Here is a 20,339-nt window from a genome sequence, read left to right as displayed (position 1 = left end):
AGTAAATAGTATACATAATTAGTTTGCAGAATGAGTAGCACTCATCTTCAAAGGTTTCCTCTTAAAAAAAAAATATCACAAACTATCATTCATTGTACCTTTTCATCCTTTTTCTCTTTCTTGTCAGCTGCAGCTTCCTTGTTCTCAGCATTGGGATTGTTATAGTTTTGTATTTCAGCAAGGGATGGTGTGTTCTCAAGTTGTTCACTGAGGTAGCTCAGTAATGTGGAGACAGAGTTTACAGCAAGTACATGCATTGTATTGACAATCAGATAGTCTGACAGTCTGATAAAGCTGAAATTTACAATTTGCAACAAATTAACATCTTTAAAGAAAAATTTTGATTTAGTAATGTAAGGGATTTATCTCTTTTGTATAGATGAAAAAACTATGCTGTACATAGAGTTACAAATTTTAAATAAATGAAGATTTATTGGTTTGCTTGTTTACCAATCAAAAATGCTGATTGGTCTACAAAACAGGGCAAACATTTTTAAAGTGATGTTCTAGTTATAAGCAAAATATTTCCATACTCTAGTAAATCTTCATGAAACTTTATATATTTTGAATTTAACCTATATATTTGCTCAGATATAACCTACTTCACAAACAAAAAAACAACAAACACAAACCATTTCTTTGATAGCAAGAATGTTTTGCCAAAAGATCCCAAAATTAAAGTAATATTTAATTTCATCTGATTTTCCCATTACTATACATATGCTTTAACTTTAGACCATAACATTCTTTTTTTTATAAGTAAAAGAAGCTAAACAAATAAGCATACATTTGTTCATACAAAAGTATAACTTAAAACTAGTATCCAAAATTGCTGAAATTGTACTGATTACTACAATCAAGCTCTCAGAGAACATATGGATTGAGTATATGAGTAAAAAAAAGAAATAAAATTGTATTAATGATGGTACAAAAAATTACCAAGTCAGCCTTTTGCAATGAGCTCTTTTGTTGGCTTGTTCTGTGTAAGTCATTTTTTCAGGGGCCTCTCCATAGATGTCCATATCATAGTTGGATTGTAGATGATATGATGAACCAGGACCATCCCCTAGATCTCCTGATCAATAAACATTAAAAATAAACAATCATCATGAAACAAAGCTGTCATGAGATTACTTCTACCAGCACAGAAAGGAACAACTTGAAGATATTGAATTCAGAAATTCACTACTGGAGAATTTTTACAGACATATTTTTTAAGAGAAGCTACTCTATTATTATACTGTATTATTATACTGTATTATTATACTGTATTATTAAATTGAGATGCATGAGAACTTAAAGTTAAATTTACTCTTTACTCAAAGCAGACAAATGCTTCAATCATGACAGAACAAGAATATTATGTTAATCACAAATGGACTGGTGAATCTTTCAGTTAAGCCTTTAAATATCCTCTAGGTCATAATTATCTTCTTTGTAATTTATAATTAATAAGAATTTTCAATGATCTTAAGAAACAATGAAAATGGCTTATATATTTACATAGTTTGTATCTCAACTTTTTCTCCAAATTTAGAAAAAAGTTTTAGCTTTAAATAAGAGATTTTAATAATATAGGCAAATAATAAAATAAATGAAGATGAGAGACAAACGGCATTGGATATCTAAAATTGTCATATTATCAGCTCAAAACATTTCTCTTAAATAAAATCTAAAACAAATCTATAAAAAAAATCAAAGATAAAAATGTCACAAACTATCCTTATATAAATTGAAACTCACCATACATTCCTGGAGTCTCTGCCCCATCAAAGTAGTAGTCATCAGGGGTAAAGCCTGCTTCTAGGAGCGCAGTTCTACAGGCACTTCTAACAACTTCTTTAACTAACTCTCTGAAGTCTTGGAGCCTACCAGCCACCTTTTAGGAAAAGTATTAGTTCCATTTTTTAAATTAAACATGTTTCCCCAATTGTCTTTACAGTTTACTACTTTTAAAATAGCCTATATTGGGTATGAATGAAAAACATGCTACAACTAATAAAATTAGGGATAAATTTCAAGAAGGATTCAAGTTCACTGCTCTTGACTAAAGCTGCATCCAACCAAATATGTTTAGATGATCAGTTCATGAATTTTATTCAGAAAAACTTGTTAATATATCTTATCAAATCTCTTCATCAATTATGCTATGACATTTTATAGACACTCTGTGAACATCCTGCAAGCATGATTGATTCTTGAGCTAGATAATTATGCTTTACACCACCTTCCTGCACACATACATTCATTATACATCAATATATACATGCTTTATAATGAAGCCTTTTATTGCTCTGACATATTAATGGTTTACAACTTGAATGCCATAAAATGGTAAAGCAGCATATATCTCAAGAAGAAAAAGTACCTTGGCTTACAAGTCATGTCAAACATTATTTTTTTTAAAAATTAAATCCAAACTCCAAAATACTGTTAGTCCAAAAAAAGAATAATTTAAAATTATGAGAGTCAAGTTTAATCCCCCAGCATGGAAATGAAATGAAAAGTTATTTAGCTGATGGCAGCTAATCCTTATTATGTTATATTAAATGTATGAGTTATTAGATTAGCACACACAAACACAATGACTAAACAATTTAGGTTTATGGGCTTACAATATCTTTTTAGTGAGAAGAGACCTTCAAATGGAAATATATTGAATTCAGGTTCTGCAACTAGAAAATTTGGTTTAAAATTATATCCCATTGTGCTAACTTACATCATTTAGCTGGTTGAACTGAGCCTCTCTAAACTCTGTCAATGTATAAGTATGATCCTTATCTATCTGACACAAACCCATCTCACTGATGCGGTGGCACATCTCTCTTACATTCAGTAATGCAGGTCGTAGTGACTGAATAACAAGCCAAAAAAAGAATTTTTAATGCTGTATATAAAAAATGTAACTAACTTATAAAAATCTAAAAAATGTTTTTTTTCAGCAAAATAAATAAAAACTTACAGGGTTCACAATAAAAAGATTTTCATCCAGAGATTTTTTACAACTTTTAATTTTCGATGTCCTAACATTTTTGTACCAAACACTAAAGGCTTTCCAGATTCGAAAGAGAGCAAATGTTTTGATCTGAAATGATACATGTAATGTATTTTGATTATAGGTAGCAAAAAAAACCTACTTAACCAGTAAAACATACTCTGTTGAAGACTGACTGATTGTGCATACAAGATTCAATCCTATCAAAAAAAAAAAAAAGAAAATGTTACCTTTCTAAGTTTCTCAAAATAATAAACCTCCTGCTCCCAATGGTCCAACAAAATAAATTCTGTCTCATCATCTTTCCTCATTCGAGTCACACCTTTCTGGCTGATGGTCAGGTAATCAGGTTTGTAAATTTGTTGGTGGCTGACAACTCTAGTGGAAAAATGTGTACAAATACAACTTTTAGTGACCAAACCATTATTATGATTTTAACTGCAAAGAGTCTCAGGAATACTAATACATTATCATTTTTATATGTTTAATGAAAGATACAATTCTCCTCCTAAATTGTTGCTTTCATTCCATTCTATTTCTTAGTCTTTCTTTTACTGTGTATGTTCTTATTGTGCTGCCTGATCTAATTTAAGTATTGTTTATAATGTTGCTGTAAAATTGTAAGGCCATAATATCTCTGTAAGCATACAATCTTCTGTTAGTATAGTTGCATAGGAATAAATAACACAAGTGTACAACTATGCAACACTTTTGACCTCAGTTCTGTATTTTGGTTACACTTAAGGATGGGACTTAACAATGTACAGTAAAACTCTTATAAATAAACTACCAAATAATATTTACAAATGAAAGATGGTACATTTAAAAAAATGAGAAAAAATACTGGAAAGATAAATTATTTGAGTTATCTATATATCTATAAATTTATGAAAATATCAGAAAATAATTAAAATACAGACAGACATAAATACATATTTCTATGCATTGAAAAATGAATGAATTAGTATACTTACTTTAGATTATAATAGTGATAATGCACAGAAGACTTTGATACAGCTGGACTTAAATACAAGAATCCCACTTTTGGATCGTCTTTGACAACAGAGATTATCTGATGCATATCTCTGAGGCCTTCATAGGATGCAGGTACTAAAAAAAATATTTGAAGGGTATTAAATAAAAAAAAACTTAGAATAAATCAAAAATATATTTATTGCTCTTTAAGTATAAAAGTAAATTTAGAATAGGTATTATGTTTAAACTACCCACATTTCATTCTGGTTGTGGTAGGATTTGTTGGTCCCGTCACATGAACTCTGCTCTTTGGTGACAAACCTCTTACATCTCTTGGTGTTATTGGACGAGGTATTAATTCTTCCTTTTAATAACAACATCTATCATAAGTATATCATATATGGAGCTATAACTGATTGACATAAAATTAAATTTTAACTATTACAACATAATGTAAAAAAAAGGAAACAAAAAACAAAAAAACTTACATTTTTTAGTTAAAAATACTAAGAAGTATAAATTATATTACTTATGCAAAATCTGAATGATTACTTGTTTTTCTTTTAGTTCCTGAGGTAATTCTGGTAATTTTGGAACAATTTCCATTGGTTCGACTGATCCAGCTCTCTTCATTCTTTTAGGGTCATTTAACAGCTCAGCTTCCTTATTTTTTCGTTTCAATTCTAAGCCTTCCAAGTTTTTCTTGTGAATGTATTCTGGTTTATTCACAGTTTGATATTTTTGTAAAGCAGGCTAAGGAAACAACATTCATTGAGAGTGAGCTTCAAAAAGATTTAAAAGTAAATTGTGAAGGCCTCTAAAAATGTAGAAGTATATATGATATTTCCTTCAAACAAAGGGGAAAAATATTCAGAAAGGCTGATACTATGTGAGCTATGGAACTGCACTATAAAGCAGAAATGTTTATGGATTTCATGTAGATATTTATAAAAAAAATAAATAATTTTAAGGACAATTATTTAAACTAAATGAAATATGCACTTTTAACTCTTTCTTTCCTAATTGATGATGCCAATGTTGATTTTACCACCTTTAAACTAAATTAATTTTTGAATTTATAAAACTTAATTTGTGTTGTGTAAAAAGAGCATGCATACTCCTATAATTAAATACTATACCAAATATATTATTTTCTGATAACAAACAAAAAAGTTATTGAAGTTTAATTATAGCATGATACAAATGAACGAAACGAATAATACTATCAAAACGAGAAAACGGAGAGAAAGAGTTACGAGTATGAGACAAACATTTTTTTAATTAATGAATAGCTCAAGACATACAATCTAGTGAACTAATACATAATATATTAATATCTTCTTTTATTAAAACTTCATTAAAATAGAAGCAAAATATAAGTTATTTGATACAAATTAATACCAGTGGTTCTACATAAGGTCCAATAGGTGTCTTTAAGCGATTTGTTTGAGCTTTTGTAAGTCCTTTAAAAACAAGTGCATCTGCATTAGGTAGTGGAGTAAAAGGAGCATAAGAGTAAAGCTTGGCTTTGAGTTGGTCAGCTCTAGATGCAGTATTTGTGATAGGCTGACTCCTAGTCTCCACTTCAGCCTCCATTTTAAAAAAATTATGTTGTACAGGAACTGAAGAATAAAATGATTAAAACAATTTTTATTTATTGTCAATAGTTATTAAAAATAATTAAAAATATTAGGCCTAATTATTAAAAAAAGTAAATAATCTATACACCAAGAAGTCATGGAAAGATCACTCTTTTATTTCTGCAATTGTACTAGAGTTACCTCACGTAGTATATATATACACAGTGCTTTCTTTGTGATGGTCAGTACCGGTATGGCATATGGCACCTTTTTCAATGAGGGGAAAAAATTATTACGTTTCTTGTATTTTAACATTTATTATTAATTTATTATATTATTAATTTGTTAAAATAGATTTTTTAAAAGTTGCACATTAGTTAATTGTAAAATAAAATTATTTAGACATTTAGTATCTTTGCAGTTGTGATTTAGCTTGCATCAAGGTGCGACCTGGTAGTTCAAAGTTAGGCAATCCATCACTGAGTAGCCTACGGGCAACTATTTTTTTTTAAAAACAAAAGCACTATATATATAATGAGTACAATGATCTACCTGGACTAAACCCTACATATTAAGCCAATACTGAAGGATTAATTTCCCTTGTTGTTATAAAACAAAATAATTAATTATTAGTTATTAATTAACTGGAGGTGCAGTGGCTGAGTGGTAAAGCACTTGGCTGAGTAGTAAAGAGCTTGGCTACCAAACCAGGAGTACTCATTTAAAATCCTGATGAAGACTTTTTAATTTCAGGATCTAGGGTGGTGTGAGTCAATCCACTCTAATGGGTACCAGACATTTTTTGGGCAAAAGTAAAGGTTGTTGGTCATGTGCTGGTCACATGATTTAATTTTAGTGCCTAATGTCCATCATTTATGACTATTCTATGTTCAATTTAAGACATAAGTGATTTCAAGTAATTTTACTTCAGTTATCATTTAAATATAATTAGATCTAGTTTTTTTAGAAAATACTATAGTAATAATATCTATTTCATCTATCTATATGATCTAATTACATTTAAATGAAAACTAAAGAAAAAGTATATTGATATAGTTTTTAGTTTAAAATATTGTAATTTAGACTAGAGCAGAGACATATTATTTTTAACTATTAATTTAGTCAATAAGATCTAGATTTAACTATATATAATTACACTCTTATGACAATTACTGAATTAGCCACTTAGATTATATATATATATAATATATATATATATATATATATATATATATATATATATATATATAGTTAGTTAAAGTATCTTATTGAAATTTAAATATTTTTTAACTAGATCTATAAACAGTGGACTATAGTATAATGTAATAAAGTATAATTATTATAATAATAGTAAAATAAATCTCTTTTTTAAGGCCTTTAAGCTCTACTAAAAAAAATTACTTTTATGTACCGTAGTTCTTTCTTGTCTTTATACAATTATTTTACAATCCAGATCTATTTACTGAAAGGATTAACGTACCAGAAATATACAAAGTTGTTCTAGATCTAGATCTATTATCGTTGATCAAGTCTAGATCTACATAATCATAATGTAAACTATCCTAAAAACACGATTAGTTGGGCCACCATTTTATAAACAATGTTGCTGAGCAACTTACAGGAAGTCCAAACTAAATTGAGAATAACGTCATAGATTAATGTGTAGAAATTTGTTTTAATTTCATTTTTACGAAAGCTCTTGTCAACAAAAATTCTTTAAACGACTAGATAGATCTAAATCTATCTAGAATCTACTATCTAGTACTCTAGATCTATAAGCGGTGTTATTATCATATTAGAAATGACTGCGGTATGCTAATTCATTATTATTTTGGAGTAAACTGGACTAGAATTTCAATCTCTAATCATAATAATTATAATCCAGTCAATCCAGTGATTTACTATCACTATCACTTCACTATCATTATGATTCATATCATTTTTTTAGATCTAGACTCTCTTCTCTAGACTACGACTAGATGTAGTGATTGATTGATAGATCTATATATATTATATCATCATTTAATCATTATTTTGTTATATCTAGACTATCTAATAATACTAATAATAGTATAGTATATATTATATAGTATATAATAATAATAATCTTTATTATCCGTAAGGAAATTTGTCTTACAATTTGTGCATTACACTATATAATATAGATCTATCTAGACTATAATTATATTAATTAAAATAGTATATGAAGACTGTATCAGTGTATGGTCTATGTCATGGGCACATGATTTTTTTTATTTTTGACCCAGAGACCTAGCCTCAGAGCAGAGGGTTAGGCTAGGGTAAACAGTCATAACAATGACAGTCAATGACAACTGTAATAGCATAGTTAACACAGGGGCGCCCCAGGGGACTACACTGTGACATCGCCATTGGGGCCATTGTAGTTCATTTTGTACACCAATGATTTTCAATCTGATAGTCCTTTTTGCTCCTTCCAAAATTCGCTGATGATGCGGCTCTTCTTGCCCGTAAATGAGTATTTCAGAGAAATAGAACACATTGAAAAATACTGTAAAGATATTTTTTTTATTATTAAATGTAAAAAAAAACCCAAAGAAATGATTATCGACTTTCGTAGGTAAAAGAAGGAGAATGATAGTGTTTCTGTAAATGAAGAGACTATTGAAATTGTGCAAACTTTTAAATATCTTGGTACTATCCTTGACAATAAACTAAATTTTACTTCAAATAATGATTATAGGCCTATCAGCAAAAAAGGGCAGCAAAGATTACAATTACTGAGAAAACTGTCATCGTTTAATGTTATTGAAAAGGCCTTGGCTATGTACGTTTTATCATGCTCAAATCTCTGCAATATTTTAAGTTTTCATATGGCACTTTGAGTATTAAAAATAAAAATAAACTCCATAGAATCTTAAATGCTGCTTGGTAAAGTCATTGGCAAAAAAAAAATCCCATTTGGGCAGCTGTTTGAGACAAACATCCATAAAAAAGCTAAAAAGATTATAGAAATAAAAAATCCCCCTTTGGGTCAGGATGTTGTGATTTTACCATCACAGAAGAAATACAAGACACAGATAGCAAAGACAAACAGACACAAACACTCTTTTGTTCCCCTGACAATCAAATCATTAAATAGAAACAGTCTGATATAAACTGTGACAACTATACACACCCCACCCCCACCTGTGGGCTCACCTCTGGCCTTGAGACAGAGGAACCCATTTCGTTAGCTCAAGGGACCATGTCCTACGACCAGACGGATGTGATTAAATGATCATCTAGTCGCAGGGGGACTCCAGACAGAGGGATTGCTGAAGAGCTGATTCCTCATCCTGGCCTTAGGATAAAATCCTTTCCCGGGTCACAGGGCCAGCCCTAACAAATGCTGGGCCCTATGCGAAATGGATTGCGCGGGGCCTAGCCTATGGGTAGGGATAAGCAAAATGTCAAAATTAAGGTTTTATATTACAAAATACATTCGTCTTTGCAAAAAGCTTTTATTAAATGAAAACTGACAATACCATTTTTTTTTATCGTGCGTACAAAGCCACCCCAAAATGACAATTTTATCTATTTTGGGGGAGTTTTTTGTGAGTTTTCAGGAGATTTTAATAATTTCAGGAGATTTCCATGACTTTTCGTATATTTCGCAATTTCATGAGATTTCTAAGAGGCCTGAAAAATCAGAAGGCTGCGGAAGCCCTGTTTTTATTTATAAGTTATAATGGTTTAACTTAATAATGTACATGTAGAATAGCACGGGTCCTATGAAAGTGTGGGGCCCTCTGCGGCCGCATAGGTTGCAGTGGCCTTAAGCCGGCCCTGCCGGGTCACATGGTTCATAAAAGGGATGCGGTTATGAGTGAGTTTTTTAAATACTTAGTTTAATAAATGAAAAACTGTCATGGAATCCCCATATTGATGAAACTATTAAAAAATCAAACAAAGCATTCGGGTTTTATAAAAGAAATTTCTACAAATTATATAACAACGTAAAACTAAAGTGTTTATAACTTGGTTAGGCCAATAATAGAAATATATGCATCCTAATAAAATACTCATAAAGACACAAAGAAAAAGGCACATTCCTTGTTTCATATGCCAGGATAAATTAGAACAAATATGCTGTTCTTCTTCTCTAATGCTATTAGATCATAGAATGGGTTGCCTGAGCCAGGAAAACCATTTACTTGACAGAATTTAAGTCATTGATTAACATGCATGACTAGATTGATCTAGGAACATGCATAGGATGTAATCATCTTTTTTGAAGTAACCTCTGTATTTCATAAGACAAGATGATTAATGTTGTCCTAATGAAACATTTACCTTTGATTGAATATTGTAATTCAGAGAGATTCAACTGTACATTACTAAGTTTACTTAATTCAATGATAGTATTCCTGCGCCTAATTTATCTACCAACTGAACCTTGAGTGCTGCTGCTAAGCCCAGTCATTGCGTCATGACAACTATACACTTACTGGAGCAAGCATACTGTTAAAAATATTATGGCACAAACACGTTTCATAAGAATATAATATGTTTTTTAATAAAAATATAATATTTTTCTTTAATCAATGAACACTTGATATTTGTTACCTTTGTCAACAGCAAACATTGATATTTAAACAAGAGCAAGGTAGGCTGATTTTTGTTTCATTTGTGAAAATAAATATATTTATCTTTTGTTTTTATTATGGTATAAACCTTTATAGAAAATGGGACTACAACTATATAATCTTATAGTTTCCTTCTCTTTTAAGGTTAACTCTTTCAGTGCATATTGTTTTGATAGAAAAAAAAGGATTTTTCCAGGTCAAACTCAAATTTCCAAGGGCTAAAGTTACTAGAACTAACCTCATTTTTGTATGTTATTATATAATTAAACATATTTGATTATATTTTAAAGGAAAATGAATCGGCTGCAAAAGTGTAATAAATAAAATAAATTAAGAAAATATTTTTTATCTGTAAGTTTTAACTGAGAATGGAAAAAGAATATATATATAAAATTGAGATACTGAATGATGTAACATTATATTGAGATACTGAATGATATAACATTAATGAATATTGAAAATCATACATCTAAATACATTTTTGACCTTCAAATTTCATAAAAGATGAAAAATAACCTAAGACATTGTATTATTGACATTATTTAGGGTCCCTTGAAATAAACTAAAATAGAGGAGCCACTATAACGATGTTGTCTTTTTTAAAAATCATCCTGAGCCTGCAATCCAAAACAAAGAACAATCACTCTCACATCCAGAAATTAAAAAAAAAAAAAGAAATAGAAATAAAATGCTTAACATTATAAAGATAGTGAAATAAATATTATATACCAAGTTACTAACTGAGAGTAATGTCACTCGCCAACCCCACACTGAATGAGTTAACAGAATTTTATTATTAAAGAGTTGCGCTTAATATCTATTGTTGTATATTGAAGCAAGGCAACTCAGTGAAAAGCAAGGAAAGATGCCTTATGTTTGTTGATAATGATGAAAGTTGTGAAGAAATCACAACTTAACTCTAACTTAACTCTTTCTCTCCTAATTGACAATGCCAACGTTGATTTGACCCCATTAAACTAAATTGATTGTTGGATAAACTTTAATTTGTATTTTGTAAAAAGAGCATGCATTCCCCTATAATTCAATACCAAATATAACATTTTTTGTTATACTAACAAAAAAGTTATTGAAGTTTAATCATTACAGGACAGTGAAATACAAATGAGCAAAATGAATATATGGCTCCTTTTTGTCTCGAAAGGCAATGGATGCAGAATCTGGTGTGGCTAATCAAGCCAAATCTAGAGCGGCACACTTTGTCATAATTTGTGTATGTGTATGCATCTCGTTCAGAGCAGCTTTTTTTTTCCTCTTTTGCTCTCAGCGAGGATCGTTCCAGCACGCAGTCTGTCTCCATGCACTCTGGTATTTTTCTTCCCACATACTTTCATTGATGTTTGTTGCTCTCATGTCTCGCTTGCAGACATCTCTATAGGTTAGTCTTGGGCGGCCCTTGGGTCTGACTCCCTCCACAAGCTCAGCATATAAGATATCGTACAGGATTCTACCATCTGGCATGCGGGTGACATGTCTGAGCCAGTGTAGTCTTCTTTGTGTCAGGGAAGCATACATGCTGTTCATATTGGCCAATCTCAAAACTTCCTGATTGGAGACATGGTCCCTCCAAGAGATGCACATTATGCGTCTCAGGCAGTGCAAGTGGAAACTATTCAATCTGTGTTCTTGGTACATGTATGTTGACCAGCTTTCACTGTCATAAAGAAGAGCAAAATGAATAATTCTTTCGGAACAAGGAAAATAATTGCGTAAAACAGCCCCTGTCAGCCTTGGGCTGACTTTTGCCACAAGAATCCCTAATTACTTATTGTAGGAAGCTTCCTCTGTATTTAACTAGTGTGCTCTTGTCCTGTTTTAAATAGTGGACTTGTGAGCACCATAAACGCTGGTGCATGGGGAGAGTTATAACACTATGTTGCACACCAATAATGCAGATGACCTATTTATATGTTGAAAATGTGAAATGGAAAGTTCACCCTTGTAGCTCATGAAATCAGTTACTAGCTATTGGACATTAGAAAATTATCAAGCGTATTTTTTCCCCATGTATAAAATGTTCAACAATGGAAACTTTTGTTAATTGTTCAAAATAAAAGTCTACTATTAAAGGCAATTGGGCTTAATTAAAATATTAAAATATGAAAACAATGTTGGAGGTAGTGGAATCTTATTACTAGAAATCTCTGTTCTTCTTCTTCAATAGCTCATGAAGACAGCATATGGAGTTGTGCTTTTGGCAAAAATGAAAGAGATCCCAGTGGATCAGAAACAATTGTCACTGGATCAATAGATGATTATGTTAAAGTTTGGAAATGGTAAGTACCATACATTAATTTTGTATTGATTGGGTTTTAGTGCTCCTTTGTTAATTCTTGGCCTGAGCAGTTCCTCAAGGAAAAACTTGTGCATTTTATCATCAGCAATGATTAGTTGGTCAGTTTCTTTAACATTTCTAAAATATTTGATTAAATGCTTTTAAAGATATCAATTTGTTTACATGTTGAGTAAAATTACATTTGTGTGCGAAACTAAAATTGGCTGGTACCGCTACATGTGGACAGTCATGTCTCTTCATATTAGGGCTCTGTAGTCACATGAAAATGTGCTGTATGAGATGAACCACAAACGTTCTACCACTGAAGGGGGCCAAGAATATACTACTAGGATTACATAAATTGACAAATGCTGTTGATACAAGGTTTGGCTATAAATTCAGCCTGACATGTATGCAAATGAGGTCATTCTCTAGTTGAAATAAAAAAGAGAGTTGAAAACTTTCTTTGATTAAATGTTGACCATATTTTAACCCTACACATATACAAACTTTCATTGAGTATCTAGTATAAAGTCTCAATCTAAAAGAATGTTAGAAAATATACAATTTTTAATCAAAATCCAATCTTTTGTCAGCCATTATGCCATATCATCACTAGTTTTTGTACATGTTATTTTTCTTATTGTTTCCAAGCCCCAAGATTTCATTATTTCCTAAGAATATATTCAGACAATAACATTTTTTTTCAGGCAAGACAATAAGCTTGAACTTCGGCATACACTTGAAGGACATCAGCTAGGAGTCGTCTCTGTAGATATCAATTCAGATGGATCTCGTATCCTTTTTTCATTTCTGTTACTAAAATATTTTTTTTTGTCAAGGAATGGTGAAAAAAAAACAACTCACAAAATTTAGTGTTTTTTTTTTAAGTGCTGTAGACTGAAATAATCTGTATTTTACAAATTTAAAAAAATGTAATTTTATAATTTAAATAAAGGCATCCATTAAGTAAATTTTCCAAGACTAATGACTTCTAAATGCCAACAATCATTAGAAACAGAATTAGTTTTTTTCTTTTTTCCCTTAACTTAAATTTAGTTGCGGCTTCAAGTAGCTTGGATAGTCATGTGAGAATATGGGATTTGGAAAGTGGTAAAATGGCCAAAAGTATAGATGCTGGACCAGGTATATTGGAAATACTTCAATTAAAATACAGTGTTAAGGTCTACAAAATACTCATATTTAAAATATAACATAGGCTAACGTATTAGTAGAGACTTTATGAATCATTATAAAATATTTATAATCAGTTTTAAGAATAACAAAATCAAATGATTTTAATTATAATTCTTTTTTTTTTAATTTTATTTCTTTAGTTGATGCTTGGACCATCGCATTCTCTCCAGATTCTAGGTTTTTGGCATCTGGTAGTCATACAGGTTGTAAAATTATTTTTTCAACTTTAATGTTCATTTTTAGAGTTGATTTAAAAAAAAAAAATTTTTTTTACTTCTTTGCAAAAATGTGTATCTATTGAGCTACACCCATAAATTGGGCACCCACATATTGGAGAAGGTCAAAGCCAAGGGGGGATGTGAAGGAGGAGGACTCTTCAATCTCATAGGAATTTTTCAATTTTAATTATGCTCATTAATAAAAAGAAATAAATATGCATGAATGGATTTGGGCTAAATATATTTTAGCATAATTTAAAAATGACTGTTTCAATTTCACTGGCCTGTTTTAGTCTAATGCCAGATGCAACACAACGTATCAGATTATTTGTGAATGTATTAGGGTGTTGAAAGAATTGTATGCTTGTTAATTGGGAGAGATCAAGGCTAATAAAGAAGTCATTTTTGTGCCACCTCATAAGAGGATGCTGTTATGGAGATGTTTATAATATATCCATTCTTTTGCAGGAAAAATTAATCTTTTTGGAGTTGACAGCGGAAGAAAAGAATCCTCAATGGACACGAGAGGAAAATTTACTCTAAGTTTAGCATATGTATGTATGTGTGTAGTAATTATAATGTTTACTTATAAAATTTTTACTTGAAAACAGAAAAAATTGTTTTAGAAATAAAAACGTAATAAAAAAAACAACCTCCAAAAGTATATTCTATATGTAAAAACACTGATTTATTCGTATTCTATAAACCTATTGGCCTCCCAAACACATTATCTTATCTTATCTTATATAATATAGACGTTACTTCAAAAAAGAAGATGATTACGTCCTACACGTCATGCATTTAGTCATGCATATTAACCAATGACTTAAATTCTGCCAAGTCACTGGTTTTCCTGGCTAGCCCAGGCAACCCATTCCATGCTCTAATAGCACTAGGGAAGAAGGAGTATTTGTACAGATTTGTCCTAGCATATGGGACGAGGAATGTGCCTTTATCTTTGTGTCTTTCAGAGTATTTTATTAAATTTTGTTTTTGTATTTGAAGATTATGGTTCAGTGTTTTACATCATCTGCCCCATAGATTGCAAGTTCTGAAAGGGGGTAGTTTTTTTTACTTTTAAATTCTTAAATATTTTTAATTATTATATATTTTTTTTTTACATCAGAGCCCCGATGGGAAATTTATAGCTTCTGGAGCATTGGATGGCATTGTTAATGTTTTTGATATTACCACTGGAAAACTGATCCATACATTGGAAGGTAATTGAATACTTTCACATTACTTTTAATGTTATACTTTAGCATTGTGATTTAAACAAAATTGACCTTTATTTAGTGCTGAGTGTCTGATAGTGTCACATAGATCTATATCTTTGTTGTTTTTTTTATTTAAATGTGACATTCACCATTGTAAATCAATAAGACCTATCAACAGACATACTTACTTATTTACTTTTATTGACTAAAATTTAAAAAATAAAGTTTAACATAAATGATACTTTTTTTAAAAAACCTCTCTTAAATTGGGTGAAATTTCATCAGTTATTTTGAATCAATCATGATTTTTAATCAATTTAGATATTATTTTTGTCAGTCCATAGTGGGTTATGGTCCAATCACTTTTGTGAACTAGTTAGTGGGAGGGGGTTATCTGGAAAAGGTTTCTGTGCTGACTTTTGAAAAGCAATTTAAAAGAGAATAGTAAGCTGCTCAAGCCTGAATTCGACTGTGAAGCTCCTTGATGGCAAGTAGATGTCTTTGCCACTGAGCTTTTCAAAGTCTTATAGAATATAGTCAGCTTAAAATTGTTGACAAACGACCTAAAAAAATACACAAGACTTATCTCCCCTTAGCTAGGTGCATTTCATATATAAAACAATATTTATTTATTTATGTGTTGTCATTGAGACAATGAAAGCTTTCTACCTGACCCCAGAATGGGCTATGAGAGAAATTATTAAAGGTTTTAGACAGACAGACATACAGTGACTTGATATAAGCTTGGTAAAAAGGGTTTTTCATAAAATATTGAAACTATGAACGTTTTGGTTTACTTTCATATATTCTTATATTTGTATAAAATCCAATAATTGTCTTTTGTTTTCGTAAAAATTGAAGCTGACAATGATGATTAAAGTCTCTATGCTTGGCTATCCCTTCCATCCCTACACCAACACTTCTATTTGTATACATTGTCTAATTTGTTCTACATTTACAAAACTTATATATTTGTTCCTGTTTTACTCATCAAAAGTGAGACAAAAATTTGTCCTGCAAGCAAAAGAACAATACTTATTGAAAATAATTTTATGACAATGATGATACCCTTGTGCCTTAGCAGTGTATATTATATCACTCATTTTACTGTCATTTTTAACTAAATGAAAATGTTCTAATGCCTAAATATTTCAATCTAGAAACGAGGCCACAATTTGCAGAAATTTCAAGATCTATAAATATTGCTACAAACTACGTAAACACTCTGAGAAACCAGAAAGGGATTAAAGCATAATCATGAGTTAAATTTAAATTTACAAGTTCATTCAAAAGACTTACACCACTGTAGCTATTGTTCTTCATCATAGTATGCGTTTTGCTTTAATTAAACTTAAGTTTAAGTTATTATTTATATGATCCAGAATTTTATTTTCTCAAATCTGCATCATATTCCAGTGAGATGACACTGTATATATTAAATAGAATAGTGACACATACACACAAATCCTCATTCTTTTAAATTATTTAAATATGCAGGAAAAAAAATTAAGGTTCTATAAAACTATGCATTTATCTATTTTTGTTTCCAGGTCATGCTATGCCAATTAGGTCATTGTGTTTTTCACCAGACAGTCAGTTACTAATAACAGCCTCAGATGATTGTCAAATAAAAATTTATGATGTGTAAGTAGTTTGTCATTATTTAAAAATAAATATCCTCTCGTATATTTTTTATCTCTGTTAAAACTACCAATAAAACTTTAAATTTCTTTTTCTGACTTTTTGTCTTGGTGTACATACATTAGTAAGTATATTTAATCGAGTTAGTTAATTCTATCCTGATCTTCATCATGTTATGTTTCAATTGAATATGATTGTATTTATAGTGCAGGCAAAAAAAAACATAACATTTTAAAGCTATGATGGGCATGCATTAAATGTAATAACTAGTTGACCCCCGGCGTAGCATACACCGCTTCGAAATGGCCATAATCCAGAGGACTGCTAAATAGGGATATGGAGAGATGTAGACCCGTATTGTTAACTTGAGGAGGGTTATGGGGACGTTCTCGGAAGTGAATAGGAATAGTAGCGGGAAGTATTTGAGACTTTGACACTATTTCAGCCTCGCCACCATAAACGCCAGAAGTATCAGAAGTATTCATGTAGGCAGCGTATTGTCGAGCACAGTGTATGACTGTGCTTCCCTGAGTAAGAACAATGGATAGTTATACCAGTGTTCGGAAACAAAGCTTAAAGCCATCTTGCAAAGTTCAAGAGCAACAGTTTCGTCGATGACATTTTTCCTGAAATATGCGACTGATAGAAACAAACAGTTACCTGATGTAGGAATTTCGACTACACTGAAAGACCTGTTGACTCCATGAAATATATGTGAAGTTAGAAAGCGAAGGGCAATATGAAGGGTCAAAATAAAGTAACAGAAAAAACATGCAACTATTTTAATGACACCAGATATTTACGTGTGTAAAAATTACATCCACATAAATGTAGTCAGTTATATAGAATGTTTATAGAGAAATATTACTTATCCCCCCCCCCTTTATTTTTTCTGAGCCATGCTCTCTTTTGCAGTGAAAGTTCCGTATGGTACCTCTAGTCTGACTTGCAAAAATAAAAGTTGTCTTTCCATGACTTTATCGTTGTGTCCTGCATGGTTTGGCCATCTGATTTTCCTCATGTTATGTTTCAATTGAATATGATTGGATTTACAGTGTTTGCAAAAAAATAATCATTTTTAAATCATTATAGGCAAGCATTATATGTAACAAAGTTATATAAAAATCTTGATTCAAATTTTTTTTTTTACATAGTTAGCTGCTGTCAATAATATGGTAACAAGTGTATTTGTTCTTTAATTATATTAAAAGTTATTTTGGTCTAAGTGAAGCAGTTCTTTCAAGTTAATGAGGTAGATAATAGGGGTTTGACTGTATATCAATTGATTGACATAGAAGTTATTTATTTCTTTTTTTGTCAGCCAACATGCCAATTTAGCTGGTACTCTCTCAGGCCATGGATCCTGGGTCCTTGGTGTTGATTTCTGTTCAGACAACACTCACTTTGTGTCAGGGTAATAATTTATAAGATTTTATCTTAACTCTTTTACAGTTTATGTAACATTTTTACAATTAGATTTGGACTGATTTTAAATATTGTAAATGTACTATAGCTTTTATTATTTCATTTGTTTATGTGGGTCAGGGCGGCTGAGTACAAAAGGGTTTAACATACATTGGGGAAGTAAAGGCAGTTTGTAATGGTACTGGCAGCTGTCAACCATAAGTTCTAATGTGCTTTACATCATCCTCCCCCTCCCGCATAGATTGCAAGTCTTTTTTTTTTTTTTTTTTTTTTTTTTTTAGATAATTTTAAACAACATTTGTTTTTATTTGTGTGGGTTGTGGTGGTGGAGCGGTGATGCCCTTGGCTTCTTCACAGTGGTTCAAAGCCCAGTTATTTTGAATTTCAGAATTTTTAAGACATCCTTGAGCCCACCCAACTCTAATGGGTTGACATTTGTTGGGAAAGTAAGGAAGTTTGTTTTTTTGTGCTGACCACATGACACCTTTGTTTTATTTTTGTTATTTAAATATTTGTTGGTGATACAAACAGGTGAGCTTAACATCATCTGCTCTATGAAGTGCAAGGCATGAAAGGGCTACCTTACATTACAATGTTGTGGTAAAAGGGCTGCGGTTTGTAATGAATGAGAATTAAGGGCACTACTGACTTTGAATACCAGATCTTGTAGGAGGCATTGTTTATGATATGTTCATGATTCCTGTATCAGTAATAGGTTTTAACTTTTGTGCAATTTTTTGTTTAGATCCTCGGACAAAACAGTCAAACTCTGGAATGCAGGAACAAGACAGTGCATTCATACATTTTATGATCACTCAGATCAAGTAAGTGTTATCCTACTAGTCTCTAAATAAAGGTTATACTGGTAGTCTCTGTGTAAGGATAATACTGGTAGTCTCTATGTAAGGGTTATACTGGTAGTCTCTGTGTAAGGGTTATAGTCTCTGTGTAAGGGTTATACTGGTAGTCTCTGTGTAAGGGTTATAACAAAGAAAGACAAAGCTCAATGTTGGTAGAAAATTTGACTTACTAAAAACGGTTTATTTCTTGGATTCATTTAGAAGACATGTACAAACTATTTCTTTGAAACACTGTTGACTTGTCAGTAAAAAACATGGCTGGTTGTAACGGTTGGGTAGAGGAAATGTATCCACATTGGATTTAATGTGAGAACCAAAATTGTGTTGGAAGCTGTGCCACACTGATACATTTATTATTACATAACTGCATTATAGATCCAGTTATTGAAAGTATTTGTATTGACTTGTTATATTGTGTTGTCCTATTTTTTATGATATAAAAATGGTCAGACAGTGCTTTTATGATATAAAAATGGTGAGACAGTTCTCTTATGATATAAAAAACATGTTGCTTTTATGATAAAAAATGGTGAGCCATATAGTGCTTTTAAGATATCAAAATGGTGATCCATAGTGCTTTTATGATAATCAGTCCATGAAATGATTGACCACAGAAAGGTTTGAGCATTGCCTTTCCTGTCCTAATTCATTTTGTTTTAAATGAAAACTATTATTCTTGGCTATATTTTTGAATCACTAGGCAATGACATTTTTTTTGTCATTTTGTTTCCTAACATCTTTCAGGTTTGGGATGTCAAGTACAATCCATCTGGTACCAAAGTGGTTTCAGTCTCAGATGACAAAAATATCCATGTTTATGACTGTCCTGTGTAACTAAATTTTGAAAAACTTGTATTGACTGAGTTGACCTGTTACAACTGTCTTGTGTAACTGTTATCTGATTGTGTGTTAGTGTTGTATTGACTGAGTTGACTTGATACAACTGTTATGTGTAGCTGTTATGTGATTGTGTGCAAGTGTTGTATTACAGTTATGATGATAACTTTGATGATTGTTATTTGTTACAATGATATGTTTACAGTTTATTTGTAAAATAAATTTTTTATTTGTAATCAAACAGCCTATGTTTGTCTAAACTTTACCCGCTTAATGTTTTCTTTTTGTGTGGTAGATTTGTGGTTAGCAGAACTGAGCAGCTTACCTCCCCTCTTTTTTACATAATAAAAATTATAAATGAATGAATAAAAATTAATGACAGCAAGTGCTAAGAACTGAAATGTCAAAAAATCGAATTTTATAAATCCCATTCTTTGTCTGCATTTGAGCTCGATACAAAACATTATATGTCTAGTCACAGGTTTGAGCTCGAT

At 31.0% G+C, this 20,339-nt stretch overlaps 2 protein-coding genes across 5 annotated transcripts in view; one reads left to right on the top strand and one right to left on the bottom strand.

The window, feature by feature from the left end:
* The window catches only part of LOC106065072 (dynein axonemal heavy chain 6-like), a 65,264-nt gene extending 58,095 nt beyond the window's left edge, over positions 1-7,169 (bottom strand). For 3 of the 4 annotated variants that reach the window (XM_056017407.1, XM_056017409.1, XM_056017410.1), the window contains exons 1-11: positions 7,031-7,169; positions 5,372-5,592; positions 4,523-4,723; positions 4,226-4,334; positions 3,970-4,105; positions 3,226-3,373; positions 2,963-3,085; positions 2,720-2,854; positions 1,744-1,879; positions 940-1,075; positions 99-294 (exon numbers count right to left, since the gene is read on the bottom strand). In XM_056017407.1, coding sequence (XP_055873382.1) covers positions 99-294; positions 940-1,075; positions 1,744-1,879; positions 2,720-2,854; positions 2,963-3,085; positions 3,226-3,373; positions 3,970-4,105; positions 4,226-4,334; positions 4,523-4,723; positions 5,372-5,566 — 1,515 coding nt within the window. In that variant the 5' untranslated portion in view covers positions 5,567-5,592; positions 7,031-7,169. Of the gene's footprint in view, positions 1-98; positions 295-939; positions 1,076-1,743; positions 1,880-2,719; positions 2,855-2,962; positions 3,086-3,225; positions 3,374-3,969; positions 4,106-4,225; positions 4,335-4,522; positions 4,724-5,371; positions 5,593-6,961 lie in introns of all 4 variants that reach the window. The other variant, XM_056017408.1, reaches the window with a different exon arrangement.
* Positions 7,170-7,203: 34 nt separating this feature from the next.
* Positions 7,204-20,086, top strand: LOC106063592 (SKI8 subunit of superkiller complex protein-like). The gene is made up of 12 exons (XM_056017411.1): positions 7,204-7,360; positions 10,150-10,177; positions 12,340-12,451; positions 13,161-13,246; positions 13,510-13,596; positions 13,788-13,850; positions 14,334-14,419; positions 14,992-15,085; positions 16,633-16,726; positions 18,045-18,137; positions 18,894-18,972; positions 19,753-20,086. The coding sequence occupies exons 1-12, from the start codon at positions 7,352-7,354 to the stop codon at positions 19,840-19,842; spliced, it is 921 nt and encodes a 306-aa protein (XP_055873386.1). The 5' UTR covers positions 7,204-7,351; the 3' UTR covers positions 19,843-20,086.
* The last annotated feature ends 253 nt before the right edge of the window (positions 20,087-20,339 follow it).

The sequence above is a fragment of the Biomphalaria glabrata genome, chromosome 18, assembly GCF_947242115.1.
Source record: "Biomphalaria glabrata chromosome 18, xgBioGlab47.1, whole genome shotgun sequence".
Lineage (NCBI taxonomy): Eukaryota > Metazoa > Mollusca > Gastropoda > Planorbidae > Biomphalaria > Biomphalaria glabrata.
Note: the sequence above shows the minus strand (reverse complement) of the source record. Positions and strands in the feature narration are given on the sequence as shown.

Excerpts from the sequence above, each read along its gene's own strand:
- LOC106063592 (XM_056017411.1), top strand. Across the intron at positions 13,597-13,787 it reads AAGTATAGATGCTGGACCAG|TTGATGCTTGGACCATCGCA; the intron begins GTATATTGGAAA and ends TTATTTCTTTAG. Across the intron at positions 18,973-19,752 it reads TTTATGATCACTCAGATCAA|GTTTGGGATGTCAAGTACAA; the intron begins GTAAGTGTTATC and ends AACATCTTTCAG.